Source organism: Monodelphis domestica, chromosome 5, assembly GCF_027887165.1.
Source record: "Monodelphis domestica isolate mMonDom1 chromosome 5, mMonDom1.pri, whole genome shotgun sequence".
Taxonomy (NCBI): Eukaryota; Metazoa; Chordata; class Mammalia; order Didelphimorphia; family Didelphidae; genus Monodelphis; species Monodelphis domestica.
Window position 1 is genome coordinate 856,050 of NC_077231.1, and position 22,054 is coordinate 878,103.

General features: G+C 52.4%; 1 protein-coding gene across 3 annotated transcripts in view; it reads right to left on the minus strand.

The window, feature by feature from the left end:
* IPO8 (importin 8) overlaps positions 1-22,054 on the minus strand; it is a 99,960-nt gene that overhangs the window by 59,312 nt on the left and 18,594 nt on the right. For all 3 annotated transcript variants that reach the window (XM_056797355.1, XM_056797353.1, XM_056797354.1), the window contains 6 exons: positions 21,044-21,200; positions 20,172-20,330; positions 19,935-20,091; positions 19,363-19,452; positions 18,025-18,119; positions 15,173-15,257 (listed from right to left, as the gene is read on the minus strand). In XM_056797355.1, coding sequence (XP_056653333.1) covers positions 15,173-15,257; positions 18,025-18,119; positions 19,363-19,452; positions 19,935-20,091; positions 20,172-20,330; positions 21,044-21,200 — 743 coding nt within the window. The remainder of the gene's footprint in view (positions 1-15,172; positions 15,258-18,024; positions 18,120-19,362; positions 19,453-19,934; positions 20,092-20,171; positions 20,331-21,043; positions 21,201-22,054) is intronic.

A 22,054-nucleotide genomic window follows, 5' to 3' on the forward strand; every position in this document is an offset into this window, starting at 1 on the left:
GGCACAATCGAATGTACCTGACTTCTCTACTAGCAGCAATGCAATGATCCAAGACAATTCTGAGGGACTTAGGAGAAAAGAACGCTATCCACATCCAGAGGAAGAACTGTGGAATTGCAGAAATGCAGAAGAAAAACAGGATCAATCACAGGCTTCAGTAAGGATAAGATTGAGGTTTTGGCGTTAAAGATTGCTCTACTGCAAATATGAATGATATGGAAATTGGTTTTGAATGAATAGGTATCGAACAATGATACAGGGAAAACCCAGTGGAATTGCTTGTCAGCTCCTTCTCTGAAATAAAATGAAGGAAATAGGATATGCGCCAAGCAAGACTGGTTCTTAAAAGGCAGACCACAGAATGACAGGAAGAGCATCATTGTGCAGAAGTGACCCCACAGCTACCATGACAACATCATGGCTTTCCTGTCCAGACTAATGATGAACCCAATCCCTAATCTAATTGTTCTAATAAGAACGTTAATCTGTTCAGTTTGGGAGAGGGCTTCTAATGTATCTGATGGGCACTAACACGTTCCACAAATGTATGCTGCAAGAAGCATCAGCAAAATTCTTCTCCTGGTCCTGATCAATGATAATCAACTGATTCATAAAGAGCCTTTAATTGTCCAATTCTGTTCTCTCCAAGCACCAGAACACTCAGCTAGACCCAGAGGTAATGCCTTGGAACCGGTATTTTTTTTAATTCCATTTGCTCCATTCTTCCAAGCTCTCTCTGGCCAACCACGCAGCTCATGATCGGCAAAGCAGAGGTCATCCAAAGCCACTAGTTTGATAGCTGGCTATGTCCACGTTCACATACTTTTCTCAGGATAGGCAGAACCATCCGTAGTAATCCAAACATTTTCTAGGGAAATGGGGAAGACTACAGATATGGAACAATTCCGCTGCAAGTCCCATGAAAAGGTCTTAGGGTGCAAAGACAGAAGCTTTCATGGAGGGGAACGGGTACTGGGGCTAGGACTGGAAGTCTCAGCATCCAGTAAGGGCACCAATAAGCCCAATGAGCACGATGTTGGATACACCATTTCCAGCTGATAATGGAAACCATCTTGTTAGACGGCCCTGCCTGCACTACCTAGCAAATGATGGGCAATTCTACATGAAGGGTAACCATGAGGCCCGGCAACATCCTTTCAGCAGCACCCAGAGTGTAATCACAGGAAAACAATCTTTCCTCAAATATAATAAAAACAAGGGGCCGTCGTAGAGGTAAAAGTGCTAGAAGATCAAAAGTTCTGTAGTCACCAGCCCGCAGTGCCTGTAAAGGCTCCACAGCCTGGTCCATATAAGGAAACCAATTTCAGAAACACAGACACCGTAAGATGGTGGTGTAAGAGGAAATACTGGTGGCTGTCCTGTATTTACTCTTCCATGGCTAGAGCCTATTCGATTCCTTACTCAAAATAGGTAGATTCAGGAGTCATAAATACTCCATAAGTAGAATGTGCTTTCCTTATTTTAAAGATAAACTCTTACGTTCCGTCTTGGAGTCAAGGCCATGGGGGTCAAGTGACTTGCCCAGGGTCACCCAGCTGGGAAGTGTCTAAGGCCAAATTTGAACCCAGGATCGCCCGTCTCTAGGCCTGGCTCTCATCCATGGAGCCACCCAGCTGCCCCCTCACATTTTCATTCTTAAAATATTTCAGTATTTATAAAAATCTTCAAACCGTAGTTTGGAGATTTACAGCAAAACTATTGTTTCATTTGTAGACTTGGTTACTAAGTCGTCCATCATGCCACCATTTCTACAAGCCAGGAAAAGGTTTTCTTTTTTTGTCTGACCGGATGGCTCGACCACCATACAGTGGCTCGGGCTGGCCCAGCAGACGGGAAGGATCTTCTTTCCATTTACTGAAAGTCTCACGTGGGAGGGAGCGTCCAGCGCCAGATGACGACCTCCACAGACTTTTTCAAAGAACTTCATTGATTTCTAGCATTCTAAACTCCAGCTGGCTTCTTACTGTCGCTTTTCCGCTGGCTACATTCCTGTCCAGACAATTTTCAAGAGAGCAGAATCCAAAGACAACATTCGATGACACAAAAGATTTTCCTGAGAAGGTGGGGGGTGTAGAGAGAGAAAAAGAGGAAGTCTCTACTGCTGAGGGGTGAGCATTGAGCTCATCCGCCTAGGCTGTCTGAGCAGAGAACGGATGTGAGGAGACCGGTTTTTCTTGGGCACTCGATCGACTAAATGGTTAGAGGACAACGTCTGGCAGATCGCGCGGTTTGATTGCTGGCCCTTGCTTTGCTGCCACTAGTCCAAGCAGATCACGTTCAGTCGTTTGCTAAGAGTCAAAGGAAGGTAACTGAGGCAGAGAAAGAGGAGAGGAAGGACAGGGAACTAGGAGAGGACTTGCGGAATGAGCAAACGGAACACCGGCTCCTCCCCCACCTTTGGTTCATGCCTCCTGTGGTGGCTAGGCTGGAGTCCTCAGCCCAGGGAGCCTGGACTGGGTTTTAGCTGAACTGTGGGGGGACCCGCTGGCGTCTCTCCGTGCCGTCTTCTTTTCTAGTTCCACCCTACCTCGTCAGTCAGCCGTGAAAGACACCAATGTATTAGCCGAGAATAAGATTCTCGAGCTGGAGTCCCTTAGAGAGACACATATTCCACCGTCCAGCAAGAGACAGAGCTGACCCAGAAGGCCAGTGGCTCAGGTGTGGGCGGCACATCATACAGGATTAAAGGAAGGGAATAAGGAAAGCAACTGTCCAGCGCAGAAGCAGCTGCACACGGACATGCGGGTCGCTTGAGATTTGTCGAGAAGAAGGCAAGCGACCGACTCCCATCAGCGTAATCTGGGTCCCAAGTGGAGCATGAAACGAGTCCGGTCTCTACGCAACAGGTCGTTTCCCAGCCGGGCAGCAGGTGAGGTTCAAACAACCCCGGAAATGTTCTCGCAGCACGCTAACCCTTGTTGGTAGAGCGCCGAGTGGGACAGCATTCGGGAAAGCAATGTGGATTCTACAAGCAAAATGGCGAAAAGCTTGGGGACAAAAGAAGCCATTCGAGAAAGGAGTGCCTACAGCAAAGAACTGGGGAGTGGCTAAGCAAATTGTGCTACAGGATGTAACGGAGCACTGCTGTGCCCCGAGAAATGATGGGTGATCAAGGCAGAGACCCACGAAGAGCTCTGGAGGCACCGATGCACTGAAGCAGCAGAGCCAAGAAAACCGTAGACACACTTACTACAGCGTCGTCAATGGATCCAACAACTCCACACTCCAAAGCCAAAAGGAAATAGAAAATCGAGCCCATGGAGGAATGGAAAAGGAAAGGACAGAGGAAGCAGGACTCGAGGGAGGAAATAGGGAAGGATGCTTCCAGCCTAGCCTTTCCGGGATGGGGGAGCGCCCGCGACGTTACGCATTGGATGTGATGCCCAACTTTTTCAGTGAATTCATCAGTGTGGCTGCCCCGCTTTCCCCCTCTAAAAATCTACCTATGGCATGGCTTTCTGGGAGGGGGAGGAGAGGGATGCTTGGAATGACTTGGGAGGATGTTAATTTTCTTTCCACGTTTCACCTCCATGATTCTCACTTCCTTTCATTTTAGAAATCATTTTAAACTTGTGCATAATTCCTATGAATGAATATTAATATACAATAAAACATAATACATTTTCATTGATCTGGTACAGGTAAGCTGTGGTTTTGGGGGGAGGTTTTTGGGAGGCATCACTTGGGGATATTTTGGAGCTACAGTACGTGTCTTGAGCATCCTTGTCCTTGTCATCTCTCTCTCTTTTTCTGTCTGTCTCCGACGGTTTTGTTCGTCTGATATTTAGTCAATCCTTTCAGCGGTGTGTTTCAGGGTGCCCCGTTGCCTCACCAGAGTTCCGAGCTCCGACTCTGTCTTCGTGGCCTCTCTGGGAGACTCACTGGGGCTGCTTTTCTGGGTTAGGGATCGGGACCACAATGTTTTCAGAAGTCCATGCTTTTCGCCCTTTTGGAAGTCACCTCTGTGCCAGCCAAGTCGCACCACCGCCACAACGATCGGTATCTCCTTGCCTGCCATCTGTCCTTGGACCTTGGTAGAGCCCGGAGCCCCGAGCTCAAGAGCCTTGAGAATAGCAACCTGCCAGCATCCTGGGGGGCAGCCTCTCGGCAAAGGCAGTCTGACAGCTGCTCTTGCAGGAGCGATATTAGAAGACTGAGAAAAAACCAGTTCTTGGCATTGTCAAAGGATCAGAAACCAACATAATCTTATCAGCAGGAATGATGTGAAAAAAGAAGCACTACTATCTGCTTTGGACCTTTCTATCTGACTTGCAAATGAATTCTTCTATATCCGTAGTCTCCCCCATTAGGATGTGGGTTCCTCGAGAGCAGGGACTGTCTTATGTTATGTCTATTTACATTCCCAACACGTAGCCCAGAGTTTTGTACATACTAAACTTAATAAATGCTCCATCATTAATTAATTTACTCATGATTCCATTAAGATCCCCCAATACACAATTGCTGGACGAAGCAGGAAGTCCAAAGACTTATTGGACTGTTTGGGTTTTATTTAAAAAACAGGAAACCCTCTAAAATCCTTTGTACTCTTTGGGTTTTATAAGAAAAGCAGATTCTCAGGGGCAGCTGGGTAGCTCAGTGGATGGAGAGCCAGGCCTAGTGACGGGAGGTCCTGGGTTCCAATCTGGCCTCAGACCCTTCCCAGCTGGGTGACCCTGGGCAAGTCACTTGATGCCCATTGCTGAGCCCTGACCACTCTTCTGCCTTGGAACCGATGCACAGTATTGATTCCAAGATGGAAGGCAAGGGTTTAAAAAAATTTTTTAAGATGATATGGTTAGAAACAGCATGACTAGGAATGAAAAGTGTTATTATTCTATACTGAATACAATTAGTATAGATACTAAACTGATAAATGAAGCCATTTTTTCGATAAGAGAATTTGGACATACATTCAACTAACTTCACATTATTTGGTGAAAAGCTTTGTTACATGTTGTAAAATCCATAATATTGTTTATGTCATTGTGAGGCTTCTAAGTTTTCCGGTATTAGTGATTTGGGGAGGGGAAATCACTGTAAAAGGAATGCAGGTAATTTGGAAATAAATAGGAGTATTGCCAGATCACTGGAAAATTAACTACGCTTTTGATAGACTGTTGTCATTAGGGCTTTGAAAACTGTCAAGTATTTAGTAGAGCGCATTTTACTTTAAAATGAATAATATTTACTAATTTAAGAATCTGGGCCAGTAGCCCAACTTTGTGACTATCTGCAAGTTCTTCGGGCACTTGTCAGGTTTCCCGTTCCCTGCGTCTTCAGCCACGTCCAGGTGCCCAACCTTATTAACTCTGGAAGAATACTGTAAAGTTCCAAAAGAATGGCACGACTTAATGAAAAATGAGGATGGCTCAGGGCTGAAGGAACGAGCCTCACAAGTTTATTTTACAAGGAATGATTTTTATCTGATAGACCATTATGGAAATACAGCTGGAAAGTTACACCTTTGAGCCAACTTCGTATTTGACAGATCCCGGACTGGCATTTGATTTGCGATCCGTTCCGCTAGGAATATCGATCGACCTCAAGGTTTCCAGTAGCCAATGGCTTCTCTGGATCTTTAGGGAACTCCATAGCATGCATTTGCTGTCTGGTCCTACAATGTGATTCTTTTGATAGCTAAAGACTGATTTTTCTTCCAGACAGATTTAAACAAGGATGAATAAGTTCATAGGGATTGAGTGCTGTTATTACGACATGAGGAAAAATCATAATAGCTGTCCCCAGCTATGATTAGACCTCTTGGCACGATAACTTGACATTGCTCTGAGTTTTTATTTCAGGTATGACTGAATGAGTGATCGCCGTGCCAACAAAGAAAAAGTCAAGTGCTGCTCAAAGGGAGCAAAGCGTGAGAAGTGCTGCAAGCGGACGTCCGGGCCCGAGAACGTAGGAGGGATGACCTGAAGTAGGCGCAGTGGGCGTCTCTTGGTTCAGTGTCCCTACTGTGCCGTTTCCTGACCTCAGGAACATGAACCTGACTATGGTACCCTGGGAATAATGGGGAACTTTGTTCCGTGCTCCAGATGTTCAAAAACCTTAAAAAAAGGCCAGGCTAAGTCGGTAGGACTCTGGTCAGGTGAGCTGTAAAACGTTTACACACACGCACGCACACGCGGAATCGTGCTGCCATATCCGGCATCGGAGTTCCCACGACGAATGCAAGGATAACAGATGCGACTGTTTTTAATCGTGCTGCTCTGCCCTTGTGGTCGCTGCTGGTCATATACTCTTTTACAAGATTTTCCTTGGAGTATCGCATTCCGTCTCGATGATTCGAGGATGAACGTCTCCTCAAAGGGGGAAGAGAATAATTAGGGCCAAAATGTGACGTGGTAAAGAGGCAAAAGGTTTTTATCTTACTGGAGTGATAAACGGCACAGGGAAAAGCAATAAGGTTAGATTGTTTTCTCTAAAAAGTAATGTCTGTGTGTGTGAGAGGGAGAGAGAGAGGCAGGGAGAAGGAGAAACTGCCTTTCAAATAGAACAACCAAAATGAGAAATGACGACAATCTCCATAAGGTTTTACCATTAAAGCCCATAAGCAGACCAGGATCTTTTCATGGTTCACTCAGGGTCGAGGTGATGCGGACCAGAAACCTCGTCGGCTACAAAGAGTGACCCAAAGCACGGGAGCTCTCTGCTGCTACGCCCGCGAGTCGAGGCTGGCAACAGCGTCTGCTGCCTCTGTTGGAGTCTCGGAGCACGCGTCGGCAACAGCCACCGGGGGGCAGAGAGAGAAGCGGAGCGGCCCTCCTGCTTCGGGCTGCTTCCTGCCAGATGACGTAATAAGCGTCTTTCTGAATTACCCTTTGGCTGCCCGGTTACTGACGGTGGAGGGGACCTACACCCCGAATCAGAGAAACCTGACACAAGCTCCAGCTCCTCTAGCCCACTTCTTCCCCTGGATGGGTAAATCCGGCCTGCTTCGTGCCTTCCGGAACGGCTTCTTTCCTGGTTTGGTTAAGGAAACATTTCCTAGCCAGAGGACGAGGTAAGCGCCCTTCTCTGCTAGTCCTGAAGCACGCCTTGGACGTCAATGCTGGCCATCCAGTTACAATGCAAGAACTACGTAGCGGGGCTCGGTCCAGCCTCCTTTCTGCGGGACGGCTTCCAGTTTTCCCAGCAGGCGATCGATACGGAGTCCTTTCCTGGGCACTCGGTGTTCTGCTTTACAAACGAGCGAGTAAATCTCGCTGTTTGTTCCATCTAACCCACGGCTACTTTATTCCACAGCTGGAGCTCTGGAAATGTTATTTCCCCTTTGTCCCGACTTGTTCTCATCAATTCCCCTGATATTTGGGGGTTTCATCTTCCCACATGAGTTCTGTGGCCATCGCGTCATTTCATGAAGTATCTGTTTCGTCATTCGGTAGGGATATCAGTAAAAACATAACAGTACGGTCATTATTATCATACTGGTACCACCTAGCCATGAGCACTGAATATTCCTACAGCTGATCCACCTCCAGAGAAAGAACTGTGGGAGCAGAAATGCAGATGAAAACAGAAGATCTATCACTTGTTTCTCTGGGGACACGTTTGGGGGTTTCAGTTTTATAAGATTATTCACTTACAAAAATGAATATGGAAATGTGTTTTGTGTGATAATACATGTAGAATGCAGACTGAATTGCTTGTCAGCTTCAAGATGGGGGAGGGGAAGGAGAGAGGGAGACAATATGGATCATGCGACTTTGGAAAACTGATGTGGAAATTTGTCATTTAAAAAAAATGAGTCAATTAAGTAATCAATCATTTAATTAAACTATTCCTCCAGCTGTTGAAGTTGTGCTTCCCTGGTTTCTTCTTTCCTCCCTTCCCTCTCTATACTTAAATATTTGACAAAAAGATATATCTATAAACAAAATTAAGTCTTGCTTGCTTCTATTTATCACTTCTTTCTCTGGAGGTGGATCTACAGAAGTCATTCTTCCAACAATATTTCTATTGCAAATATATGCCATTCCCTTAATTTGCTTATTTTACTCTTCATATAGGGCTTTCCATGCTTTAAAAAAAAATTATGGTCCAGTAGTATTTCTTCACAATCATATACCCAACTTCTTTAGTCATTCCCCAATTGACAGGTATTCCCTCAATTTCCAGTTCCTTGCCACCACAACAAAGAGAACTGTAAATATTTTAGAACATCTAGGTTCTTTTTTTATTTCCCCTAATCAACTTGGGAAATAAACCTAAAAGAAATATTTCCGGGTCAAGAGGAATTTTACAGTTTTATAACTCTTTGGGCATAATTCCAGATTGCTCTCCACAGCTCCACCAACAGTGTATTAGTGTCCCCACTTTTCCAAATCCCCTCCAACATTTGTCATTTTGCCCTTTATTTTTTAACTAATCTGATTGGTGTGACATGAGAGCACCAAGCTGTTTTCATTTGCTTTCTCTAATTCGTAATGATTTCGAGCATTTTTTAAGTTATATAGATGTATATACATACATACATACATATTTATATACACACATACACAGATATCTTTGATTTCTTCTTCCAAAAATGACCATTTATCAACTGAGGAACTTAACTGATTTTAACGAAGTCTTTTCTGTGCTTTGGGGAGGTTGGGTCCCCCTTCTATTTCATGGTGATTTGGAAAGAGATTTGCCTATTACGACTTCTTTTATCATCATACAAAAATGTTCATTTATGACGACTCCTTTTTGTACTCTGTGACTTTACTGAAGTTATTGTCTCAACTAATATCTCTGCTTACCTGAGGATTTTCCAAGCAAGTCATCAGATCCTCAGCAAATAGGGACAAGTTTATCTCCTCTTTATCTATCTTTATTTCTTTAATATCTTTCTCTTGTCCTCCTCCTAATGCTGTTGCTAGTGGGAAGAGTAGGCATCCTTGTTTCACGTCTGAATTTACTGGAAAGGTTCTATTGAATCCTTACCAATCCTTAAGGTGCTTGCTTTGGGCTTTAGTTGGGTACTTATGTTTTTTTAAAAGGCCCTTTTTGTCTACACTTTATAGGTAGTGCTGCATTCTGTCAGTTTTTTCTGCATCTGGAAGTTAATCCTGTGACTTTGGATGTTTTCGTTTTTAATTTGATTGTGTTGATCTTTTTTTACTCTAATGTTGAACCATCCTTACATGTCTAGTATAAATGGCACCGAGTCATAATGATTAACTGCTGGAGTCTGGGAGAATTGTGCTAAATTTTTGGAGTCACTGTTCATTCACGACATTGACTCATAGTTTTGTTTCTGCTCTTTCCCACCCCGGTTTTCGGAATTAAGTTTATATTTAAATGATAAAGTTATTCTGGTAGGCTGCTTTCTCGATTTTTGAAAGTAACCTGGGAAACCGTGTACTAGCTGTTCTCTAAAGGTTTGATAGCATTCTCTTGGGAATCCAAGAGGACCCCGAGTTTGGAGTGTTTTCCCTGGTGTTAGTTCAATCACAGCTAGACGCATTTCCTTTTCTGAGGCTGAATTACTGAAGCTCTCTCTCTGGTCTTCGAATAGTCGGGGTATGTTTTTGGATTTCTGTTTCATTTGTGGTCTCATTCTGGAAGCAAATAACTGCAAGCTGTGTTCTGGTTATTCTTTTTATTTCTTCTGGTTTTGTTGTGGTTTCATCTTTTTCATTTGCCATTTTATTGACTTTTCTGCTCTCTTCTTTTTAATTAGATTAGCCAAAGGTTTATTCGTTTTATTTGTCTTATAAAAGAACCAGTTTTTACCTTATCATTCCTATGATATTGTTTTCAATATATCTATTTCCCCCTTCATTTCTCATATGTCCTCTTTTGTGCTTCTTCAGGTTTGTTTTTCGTTGGTTTTCTAACTTTTTTAATGAATATCGAGTTCACTAATTTTCTCTTTTCTTGCACAGTTAACATATCGAGGACTGTTTTAGCTACATCCTAGAAATTTTGGTATATAGTTTTACCTTCATCATTTTATTTTACATATTTTCCTTCACCTAATTATTGTTTCTCTAATTTGTTTGTTCCCTCATGTATTATTTAGGTTTAAATTGTTAAGTTGCCATTTGGGTCTCTATCTTTTATTTGTGGTCCCTGAGCCATTACTATGTGACCCTGTGAGGTTGATCCTCTAATATTTCATATTTATTTGAAATGAGATACGGCATTTCACTTGTTTGTCTCAGTTTCCTCACCTAAGACCTGGGGATAATAATAGCACCTACCTCCCCAGATCAAAGGAAGTAATAATTATTAAGTACTTATCACACATTATTGTCATTCTTTATTGCATTCTTGTCTATAAAGGACATTTTGACTATTCCTGCCTTTTTACATTTGTCTGCATTATCTCTATGCAAAAACCAACATGGTCGATTTTTAAGAAAGTTCCGAGGGCAGCTGGATAGCTCAGTGGATGGAGAGCCAGGCCTAGAGATGGGAGGTCCTAGGTTCAAATCTGGCCTCAGCCACTTCCTAGCTGTGTGACCCTGGGCAAGTCACTTGACCCCCATGGCCTAGCCCTTACCACTCTTCTGCCTTGGAGCCAATACACAGTATTGACTCTAAGACGGAAGGTGAGGGGTTAAAAAAAAAAAAGAAAGTCCCACGTGGTCCTGAGAAACGCTGATATTCTTTTGCTATTGCATCTAAAGGATACCACCAGTTTAACTCTAGCTTCTTCAGCAATTTGTTCAATTCATATTTTCCTTTTTGTTTGTATTATCCAAAACTGAGAGGCGGATGTTGAAGTCTCCCGACACTGTCTTCTTGAAGTTCAGAGAGAAGATATTTCCTTTACGCGTTCGGATGCTAAGGCATTTGGAGCACCTAGTTTATTGCTAATATCAGTTTCCTGTCTCTGGTTCCTTTCAGTATGATGTGCTTTCCCTGTTTACCCTTTTTTATTTTTTGAATGTTTAATTTTTGCTTTCCCAGATAGCACGCTCACAATTTGGATTTACTTGATGCATAGTTCATTGTTTTCTACCACCTCCATTTTATTTTCTGCAGGTTGTTTGCTTTAGCATTTTTTTCTTAGCGACAGATTGTAGGATTTCATTTTCTTGTGTGATCTGGCACTTTTTTTTTCATTTTATTGGATTTCTCTTACTCTATTCACACAAAATTATGATAGTTCAATGTATATTTTTCCTCTATCTCTAATATGGGTTATTTTTTCAAGCTCTCATGTTTTCCGTCTTCTACTAGATACACAGCACAGTATTCCTTTAGTTACTTGACCTAAATTTTTTCTAAGGTGGCGCTCTTCCTCTCACCCTTTATCCTCTCCTCTCATTTGTTAGCCCTTTCCCTTTGAGGTTTTGCTTATTACTAACTTTTTTCCCTCCTGCTTTTATCTAGTTATTTCCTCCTCCCTTTTCTGGGGTCAGTCACGTGTATTCCTCCTTCTCCTCCACGTCAAAAGATTCTATTCATTGGGTGTTTTTTAATCACATTTCTTGTGCCCCGTTCCAAAAATCATTTCCCTCACGTTCTCTCCTCATCTGTCCCATCTTCTCAAGATCGTTATCTCCAATCCATGGCCTTTCTTCCTGGTCTCTCTTTTTTCTAAATTCTTCGTGCCATCAAAATTTCCAAGGTATCTCTTCGAAGCTCTCCGCTCTAGGCTTCTGCACTGTCCGGTAGGCCTGCTTTGTGGATTCTCCTTTTCCATTGTGCTTTAATCCCAGAAGAGCGATTACTGTAGGTGTCAAGATGGACAGGACGCTGCCCCGTGGCTGGGTCCCTCTCCGGGCACATCCGGGATTGTGCATTCCATCCCGAAGCCGTCCCTCCATATGACAAAAATGCTCCTGCTCGAGTCCCTCCCTGTGTCCCCCCCCGCCAGGAGCCCGCTGTCCCCAGAAGTTCAGCACCAAATGTCCCTAGCCATCTCCCCTCAGCTGTGGAACCCCCTCCTGCTCCCAGAACAAGGCCTCCTTCCTCCTCCTCCTGAGAACCCAGGAGGCCCTCCCCATGCTGCAGTGAAGTCCCACAAAACAGCCTGGTTCACGCACGTGGGGCAGAAACACCAGACCGTACTTGGCGGCCGGGCCCAGCCTTGGCCTGGGCTCCCTGGGGATGCTCCGCCTCGGCCCTCGGCCGCCATGCTGTCTGTCGTGACGGTCTCTCCTGCGTTTACAGGCTGGAGCTTTTCCATTAGCAAATCATCTCCTCGGGTTTGGTTCTTCTAAGCACGCTCCCGGCGTCTTTTTCTGACTGGATGTCCATCTTTTTTCAATCACAGGAACGGGGCAGAGCAGATCTCCTTCAGCTGCACCCTCGGCCCCGACACTCCTGAGGCCATCGCCCCACGCCAGCCTGAGGGGTGCGATATGTGCCGAACTTGCTTCTGACCTGGGTCTCCGAGTGTGCGGCGGCGGGCTTGTCCGAGAGGTGGTCTGTGACTCCTCCACCTGGCGCCCGCGTCCCCGCACAGACGTTCTGACTGCTTCCTGCAGGACAGAGAGGAGGGTTCCTGGACCGAGACGCCGGAGCCTTGGCTCGTCTCCACACGGCGGGCCTGTCCGTTTCAAGGCCATCGTCCTTCGCCGATGTCTGTGGGTGCTCCCGGCCCCTTGGTGGCGGGAAGGGCCCGTCCGCGCTCACCAGGACTCCTCTGTCGTGAGGCCCTCGGGAGCAGCACGCGAGGGGCCTCCCTTCCCCTTCCACAGGCTTCCCTGCCTCCTCGGGAGTTCTCGCTGTCGCTCTGGGGCTCAGTCCCAAACGCCTGCACGCCCTTAGTGCACGGGGGCACCAAAGTGCCTTCTCGCGTGACCATCTGCCCCTCGCCTCGTCTGCTCGCGCACAGCGTCCCTGCCCGTCCCCTCTGAAGGCAGGTCCTTCGGGGGCGTCTCTCAAAGCGTCGCCATCACGGCCACCCTGGACGGCGTCCTTCGGGGCGTCTCTCAAAGCGTCGCCATCACGGCCACCCTGGACGGCGTCCTTCGGGGCGTCTCTCAAAGCCTCGCCGTCACGGCCACCCTGGACGGCGTCCTTCGGGGCGTCTCTCAAAGCGTCGCCATCACGGCCACCCTGGACGGCGTCCTTCGGGGCGTCTCTCAAAGCGTCGCCATCACGGCCACCCTGGACAGCGTCCTTCGGGGCGTCTCTCAAAGCGTCGCCATCACGGCCATCCTGGACGGCATCCTTCGGGGGCGTCTCTCAAAGCCTCGCCGTCACGGCCACCCTGGACGGCGTCCTTCGGGGCGTCTCTCAAAGCGTCGCCATCACGGCCACCCTGGACGGCGTCCTTCGGGGCGTCTCTCAAAGCGTCGCCATCACGGCCACCCTGGACGGCGTCCTTCGGGGCGTCTCTCAAAGCGTCGCCATCACGGCCATCCTGGACGGCATCCTTCGGGGGCGTCTCTCAAAGCATCGCCATCACGGCCACCCTGGACAGCGTCCTTCGGGGCGTCTCTCAAAGCATCGCCATCACGGCCATCCTGGACGGCGTCCTTCGGGGGCGTCTCTCAAAGCCTCGCCGTCACGGCCATCCTGGACGGCATCCTTAGGGGGCGTCTCTCAAAGCCTCGCCGTCACGGCCACCCTGGACGGCGTCCTTCGGGGGCGTCTCTCAAAGCCTCGCCGTCACGGCCATCCTGGACGGCGTCCTTCGGGGGCGTCTCTCAAAGCCTCGCCGTCACCCTGGACGGTGTCTCCTCTGAAGGCAGGTCCTTCGGGGGCGTCTCTCAAAGCCTCGCCATCACAGCCATCCTGGACGGCGTCCTTCGGGGCGTCTCTCAAAGCGTCGCCATCACGGTCATCCTGGACGGCGTCCTTTGGGGGCGTCTCTCAAAGCCTCGCCGTCACCCTGGACGGTGTCCCCTCTGAAGGCAGGTCCTTCGGGGGCGTCTCTCAAAGCATCGCCATCACGGCCATCCTGGACGGCATCCTTCGGGGGCGTCTCTCAAAGCATCGCCATCACGGCCATCCTGGACGGCATCCTTCGGGGGCGTCTCTCAAAGCATCGCCATCACAGCCATCCTGGACAGCGTCCTTCGGGGCGTCTCTCAAAGCATCGCCATCACGGCCATCCTGGACGGCGTCCTTCGGGGGCGTCTCTCAAAGCCTCGCCGTCACGGCCATCCTGGACGGCGTCCTTCGGGGGCGTCTCTCAAAGCCTCGCCGTCACGGCCATCCTGGACGGCGTCCTTCGGGGGCGTCTCTCAAAGCCTCGCCGTCACGGCCACCCTGGACGGCGTCCTTCGGGGGCGTCTCTCAAAGCGTCGCCGTCACGGCCACCCTGGACGGCGTCCTTCGGGGGCGTCTCTCAAAGCCTCGCCGTCACGGCCACCCTGGACGGCGTCCTGCGGCGAGCTCTTCCCTCTGGCTGGGCAGGAGGCTCTCCGATCTCCTCTGGGCCGTTCCGGGGCCTTGCTGGTCGCGCACGGAGAGCTCAGAGAGGAGCGGCACGGCCGTGGCTGTGACCTCGGACGGGCTTTGCGAAAGACGGAGAGTCCCTGCGGGCTTTGTCCCCGTTCAACAAAGCCCCATTCAGGGGTCCCCACTGAAGGTGGGCGGCTCAGGGACAAAGAGACTGACTTACACAAGCTACAGGAAGTGCTCGTAGAGCCTGTTGGGACTAATGGCCACAGTCTGGCTCCCGTTTCCTGAAAACCGGCAGATCAGGGCCGACTCTCGCCTCTCTCGGTCCAAAGTCCAGAACTCCTGGGAAGCCGGAGTCCCGGGGCCTCGACATAAAGCTACCTGCCTGCCCTGCCGGAAGGCTACGAATCTCATTTGGACCACAAGAAGTTATTTTATTTTCACACGTATTTAACTAATACTTCTAAATCTTAATGCCAACTTAATGGGTTTGCTGTGGGGGGAAAAGGACATCATAAATTTAAAGCATCACACAAATGGGAGTCATTCTCTTCCCCCTCCCCCCAACGTGTACCTTCCATCCCAGAATCAGTACAAGTATCAGTTTCAAGGCAGAAAAGGGATCAGGGCCAGGCAATCGGAGGTTAAGGGACTTGCCCAAGGTCACACAGATGGGAAGTTATCTGAGGCCAGGTTTGAACTCGACTCCTTTCGTCTCTAGGTCTGACTCTCTAGCCACTGAACCACCTGGCTGCTCCCATTACCTTTTCTTTAAAATGGAAATAAACTCAAAGTCCACAAAACAAATGCCCTTCCCTTTAGAAAGTAGAACGTTTATATTTACCTGTTGGATGCCAACTGCATACGTTTTCAAAAAGAATTCTGAAAATTCAAAGTATTCCTTGGTGACGTTTCCTGGGCTTCCATATCTTAAAACATACAGAGAGAAAGTGTTTCAGTGCTTGATTTTTTAAAAGTGAAGCAAGCATAAGAACTCAATGAGAACTGCAGAGTCCTGCACACAAAAGGCGAGGGAAGGGTTTCTATTTGGAAATTGAAGACTGCATAAACGAGTCTTCTGTTAGAGGAAACAAAGGAGCTAAGATCTGTGCACCAATGACTAGGATGAAGAAAAGCATCTCTTGTCACCCCGCCTTGCTCTCTCGCTTCCCCGACGGCTTTGCCACGTCAGGCAGTCCCAGAGAATTGCACCCAAACGTTGATAGCTTTAGTTCCATCTCTTCAACCTTCACCACCAGCATTCCACAAACACTATTCGGCCGGAAGTTCCCTCTCGTCTCACACCTCCCACAGCCGGCTCTCCATTCTGATCTGATGTCCAGTCCGTGGACACGTCCTCTCCTCAGTCTGGCTTCATAGTGTGTAGCGGAAAACCTGTGACCCTAAAAAAAGAAGTACATTTCCCAGGAGCCCACTGACTTCCTGCCATGACCTGCTTCAGGGAATAAACGGAGTGGGCGTGTCTCCTTTCTTTCTTTTTGGCTTGATGTCATAAACATGGCGGCAAGCGGGAGGGTTTTGAATAGGCTAATTAGTCATGGGCACGTGGTTTCTTTATTTGTTACCTTGTTATTCCTTTATTTGTAATGATCGTCATAAAAGCTCTTAAAACGTCCTATTTTTATTATTGCATTAATTTTAATTCCTACATCGGCCACTCTGGTCAGCAACTCCAATGATTCATCCACCCTAAAGTGTCTGCTCTTCCCTTTCCCTCCAAAAGGCCTTCTAATCTTCAGCCCTGGGCATCTCAAACATTTCCACGTGCTCCCTCTTGCCCCAAGGATACGAGAGAAAGCCCAGAAACCGTGCGACCGTCACACACTGCAAATTCCTGACATTTACATTGACCTCAGATACTTGTTAGGTCTTTACGACGGCCTTTTCTCAAGCATTTTCTGCCTTGTTCCACAAAGACTATTTGAGCACTTGTCTTCTCTGGCCCTTCTTGTCCTCTCGCACAGAGGACGAGTGACTTGGCTTCCTCTTGTTCTGAGATGACCACAACATCCAGCACAAGCTTCCTCCTCCACACCCAAAACCTTTCAGTAATTTCATCAACTCTCTGTTCCTCTCCTACTTCCTATCATTCTACTCCGAAGCAAGGAAGAATCTCTTCCTATGAAGATCTCTTCACTTCAAGCCTTCTCTAAGCCTTTTCCTCTCCATAAAGCATCCCCCAATCTCCCCAGAATCTTCCCTTTGTCTTTATTCCAGGCAAATATGCTCTGTTATGGCCAGCCACCAAAGCATCTTCTGTCACTCGGTCTCTGCCATCAGGCTCCCGTCTAATCTCTTCTCAAATACACTCAACTTCTTGGAAAGTCATCTGCATAACGCTTCCACTTCCTCACCAATTTCTCAGCACTTCCACCTTTCGTGACCTGCTTTATAACCCTAACCCTAAAGCCCTCCTTAACCTTTCCGTGTCCCTGAGTATACCTTGTGGGTACATTTTCTCCCCAAATCCCAGAGTGCCCAGACCCTGCTCCTACTGACCACATCCCCCCACCCTGCCAAGCCTGACGTCCTTCTCTACTCGTACAGCGGCGTTTACCAGACCGCCCTCGTTTGGAACTCCTTCACGCCCCAAACGTAATCGGTGTCCAGGCTCAGCGTTTCTTCCTCAGCAGTTTCTCACACATCCTCTACTTCCTGTCTCCGTTAACTTAGAAGAAAGTTTAAAAAGCCGCCACTGCATCAGCTCAGGCTACAACCACTAATCGTCGGCCCCACGACGTCAGAAAGCTCCACGGACTCAGCCCTCCAAGCCATCCTTGGTGCGGCTGCCCCAGTGGCTCGACACAGATCTGGCGATCCCATTGCGCTACAGTGTCCGATGACGGAGTGCTTCTCGGCCGCACATAACACCCAAGCTCTGGCGCCGCGCACACAAAGCGCTCCGTAGCGCGGGGCCACTCGGCTTCTTCTCCGCATTCCTTGTCTCCCCTCTGCGCCACACTCTGGCCAGGCTTGGTGCTCACCAATTTCCACGCTGCTCCCCATGCTGAATGTCCCTCGTCTGGTCTCCCTACAAACGTTCTAGCCATCCTTTGAGGCCCAGCTTCAGACGCCACGTCCTTCCCCGACCCCGTCACCCAGAAATGGCCGTTGCCGACCACCCGCCATTGGAGGACCTCGTCTTGCCCCTTTCTTAGGAGACATCTTTGGCATGTCATTTATGTGTGGGCCTTTTAGCCACCTGTCGAGTATCTTGTGAACTCCGTGAGAGGAAAGACTGTCCCCCCGAACGAGGACATCGCCTCCGGCGTGCGGCGGAGCGTTCCTGGAGCGTAAGCAGCCAAACGTGACTTTTAGGTTGTTTTTTCTATCGATGAACATCAGAAAGCCTGGCTAAGCTCAGGAGTCCGTGTGAGGTTCACGTGGCTTTTTCAGGGGAAACACGGGCTCCTCTGAGCCCCTCTGGATGGATCACTCTTGAACGTTCCAGCGAAGTCTCCTGCCCGCGGTTCGGCTTTTCCCCCTAAAGTCATCTTTCTCCCCGAACGTGTCCTCGAGCCTCCGAGCACCCTTCGCCCGGTGCTGCGGTCGCGGCGCGCCAGCGCAAGTCTCCGCCTGATCGGCCCCGAGAGCCCCTGGGCGGGAGCGCGCCTGCTCGTGCTCTCGTGAGTGCGCAGGAAGAGCGGCCCTCCCGAGGGGCCCGCGCCCACGTACCGTTCGAAGAGGCGAGCCACGATGTGCAGCGCCCACTTCTTACACTTCCACCACACCAGCTCGGGTCGGTCATCTTCGTCGATCTGCAGAGTCTCCTGGAAGAACAGAGACCAGGGATGGGCGGCAGGGCCGGCGAAACCTCCCTCCCGCCCACAGCAAAGCAGGAGGCAGCTGGAGGCTCCGGGGGCCCCGGGAGCCGCCGCCGGCTTTGGCTTTGCTTTCACACAAAGCGACACGTGCGGACGGATTCTGGCCGGACAAACGGGCCGCCTGGACCCCCGACCCCCCCCGGCCATGGATCGGCGAGCCTGCCCAGGCGCCAGCGTTCAAACACAGCCGTTCATCTCTCGTCTCCGAGCCTTTGTACCCTCGCCTCTGCCCACGAGAGCGCCCGGCACCCGAGTCCACGGGGCCCTCCATCCCTTGGACATAATGTGCGTGAACGGCCACAGCCAACAGGATGGCGGGAGCTCGTGGGGCACTCGTTCTCCGGGTGCAACTGCAACGGCAGCGGGCCGGCAGCGCAGGAGCAGAGGGAGGCCGCCGCGGGCCTCGGGGGCGGTGCGAGGGGCCCGCGAGCCAGGCATCCCCGAGCCCGGGACCCGGCGCCCTGCAGCAGCCGGAGGGGCCCGTGAGGCTACGCGCCGAGCGCGTGCACGTGGGAGAGCCTGAAGAAAGGCCAGCGAGCGGCGGTGAAGGGAAGACACGGAGGGCCAGCGAGAGCCCCGCTGACTCGAGCCGGGCCGCCGTTTCCGGGGAGATGCCGCAGATCGGCTCACGCCCGCGGGCCGCGGCGACGGGACGAGAGTGACCGCATGCCGCGGCCCCGGGCCTGCTCGGGAGGCTCCGCTGCACGGCCGACTCTACGGCTGCGCGCTAAGCCGGCCAAGAGAATCCACAAGAGGCACGTGACGCGCTCGGGGTCGGGCCGAGGAGGCGTCCGCGAGGGGCCCAAAACGCGGCCGCCCCACAGACAGGAGCGGCTGGTGGGCAGCAGCAAAGCGCTGGCAGTCCGCGGGAGGAGCGGCCGAAGGGCGGCTCCGGAGCCTCGAGAGCAGCGACTCGAGGAGCAGAAGCAGGGCCGGGAGAGAAGAGGGCGGGAGAGGGCCCTCGGGAGCTGGGGCCGGGCCAGGGGCACGGCGGGGAGGCCTTCGGAGGAGCTGCGGGGCCGACCGAGCCCAAAGGGGAGAAGCTCCTCCGAAGCGCGCCGCGGGGCGTCAGCCGGAGGCCCCCCACCCCCAACGGGCAGAGAAGGGGGCCGCGAGGGAGGCGACAGGAAAGCTAGCCGGGCCGCCGCGGCTCCGGACGCGCGGGACGAGCCCGGCCGGCCTTACTTACGGGGGGCACGAGCCGGTCGATGATGGTGCGGAAGATCTCCATCCAGTGCATCATGGTCTGGCTGTTCACCAGCTGCAGCGGCAGCGCGTACTAGGGGGGAGGAGCGCGTTACTGTCAGCGACGACGAGCCGGCCAGGCGGCAAGGAGCGAGGGGGGGCGCGGGGCCCGGCCGGCGAGGTCTCGGGGCTCGCTCTTGTCTGTCCTCTCCTGCTAAAACGGGGGGCCCAGGGGAGGGGGGGCCAGACCCAGAGGCCCACGTGCCGGCCTCCAATCTGGCCTCAGACGCCTCCTCCCGGGGGGACCCTGGCCAAGTCCCTCGAGGCCCTCCGGACGCAGCGGCCCACGCGCACGGGGGGCCTCTGGGCAGGGATGGGGACACGCGTTTCGGGGCCCATCCCAGCCCCTCAGCGGCAGCGAGGCCGGGCCCGGCTGGACTTCGGGGTCCCAGCGAGCCTCCCCCAGGACGGAGGCTCAGCCCCCCGACGGTGCTCCCGTTGTGGCCGTGGGAAGGAGGAAGGCCGGACTCGGGGACACCCAGTGACCGCAGGCCCGCCGCCCCCGAGGGCGCCCACCTGCACCAGAGCGTAGAAGATCTTGAGGATCTGCTTCTGGAGCAGCACCGAGTAGTGCGAGGGGTCGGGCAGCAGCTGGACCATCTGCTGCTGCACGCGCGGCAGGAACACGTGCATGGCGGCCATCAGGGGCTCCCTCTCCTCCGCCTTCTTGTACCTGGGGGCCGACACGGGCGGTGAGCGGCGCCCCGCGGCCTCCGGGGGGCGCCGGCTCGGCCCGGAGGGGGGCGCACTCACTCGTAGGTCTTGACGAGCTGGTAGAGGCAGAGCAGGCTGCCCAGCCAGCTGCCGCTGCTCGGGGACTGCAGGTAGTAGCCGATCTTGTCCACCACGGCCGTCCAGTGGCCCGGGAAGTCGTGCTTGATGATGGCCCGCAGACACATGGTCAGCTGCACCCTGGGGGGAGGGGAGCCTCTGAGGCAGGGCGGCCCGGCCTTCACCGCTCCTCTGCCTGGGAGCCCCCGCACGGAACGGACCCCGACACGGGGGGAGGCCCGGCTTTCGAGCCAGAAATCGTCCCGTTCTTGGAGGAAAAGGAGCAAGAGAAAAGCAGCCCTGGGGACCGACTGAAGGATTCTCTGGGGGGAGGGGGAGGGGGAGAGGGAGGAGGGGGAGGGGGAGGGGGGAGGGGGAGGGGGGAGGGAGGGAGGGGGGAGGGCGGGAGGGAGGGGGGAGGGGGAAAGGAGGGGGGAGGGAGGGAGGGAGGGAGGGAGGGGGAAGGGAGGAGGGAGGGGGGAGGGAGGGAGGAAGGAAGGGAGGGAGGGAGGGGGGAGGGGGGAGGGAGGGAGGGGGGAGGGAGGGGGAGGGGGGAGGGGGAGGGAGGGAGGGAGGGAAAGAGGGAGGGGGGAGGGAGGGAGGGAGGGGGGAGGGAAGGTGCACACACACGCACGCACACATACACACGTGCACACACGCACACACGCACACACACGCTAAGGGGCAGGTTCTGTCCCTTAGGAACCCGTGTCCTGGAACGGAGAAGACAAAAGAAAAGCTGAGGTGAACCGAGAATGGCAGGAAGTGAAGGGAGAACAACAAGGCACAACCAGGTCTGTCCACGCCCGGCCCCGCCGGAAAGCCGGAAGGCCCCCCGCCCCGCCCGGCCGTACCTCACGAGGTCTGGAGAGCGGATGATGCCTTCCACGATGTGATCCCGGATCTGCTGGCGGTCGTTCTCGTGGATGTTGAAGGGGAACACGGCCTCTCCGGGCGGGGGCTCGCGGTCCGGCCAGTACTGCGTCACCATGTTCTTCAGGTAGATGGCAGCTGCGTCACAGAGAGAAGGCGGCTCGGCTCAGCCCTGCACTGCGGCCCAAAGGTGGGGAGCCCCCCTGAGGCACGCGCGAGCCGGAAGCACCCCTCGACGGAGCCTGGAGACGTCTAGAGACAAGAACAGCAGGCAGCGGCCGGGGTGAGCCCGGCCGGGCCCGTCCCTGAAGCCCGCCTTGGAGCGGACACAGAAGGGGACGGCCCGAAGGAGGAGGCGCCTTACTGCACGCCCTCGGCAGCGCGTACGAGCGCGGGCAGTCAGGGACTCGGGCAAGGACAAAGAAAAGCCGCCTGGCAGGCGCAGCCCTTCCTAGAAGCGAGCCCCGAGTGACCAGGAAAGCTTCTGAGAGGAGGAGGGAGGCCCGAGGCAGCTCCCCTGGGCCCCTGGGGCCTCACTTCCTGCCCCGAGAGCCTGCTCCACCAACCCGCCACCACGTTGGAGAGGGGCACGAAGACCAAGCGCCTGCCCTGGCCCACGACGAACATGACAGGCCTTGGTCTGGGAGTCTGGAGGCACCAGAGGGAGGAGGGAGGGGGAGGGGGAGAGGAGGGGGAGGGGGCCCAGGGGGGAGGGGGAGGGGGAGGGGCCCAGGGAGGAGGGAGAAGGGAGGAGAAAGAGGGAAGGAGGGAGGGAGGGAGGGAGGAGGGGGGAGGATGGAGGGGAAGGCGAGGAGGGGGAGGGGGAGGGGAGGGGGCCCAGGGAGGAGGGAGGAGGGAGGGGGAGGGGAGGGGAAGGCAAGGAGAAGGAGGGGGAGGGGGAGGGGGAGGGGAGGAGGGAAGGGAAGGCGGGGAGGGGGAGGAGGAGGGGGGGAGGAGGGAGCGGCTCTGCGGGGAAGCCCAGGCCTGGCTCC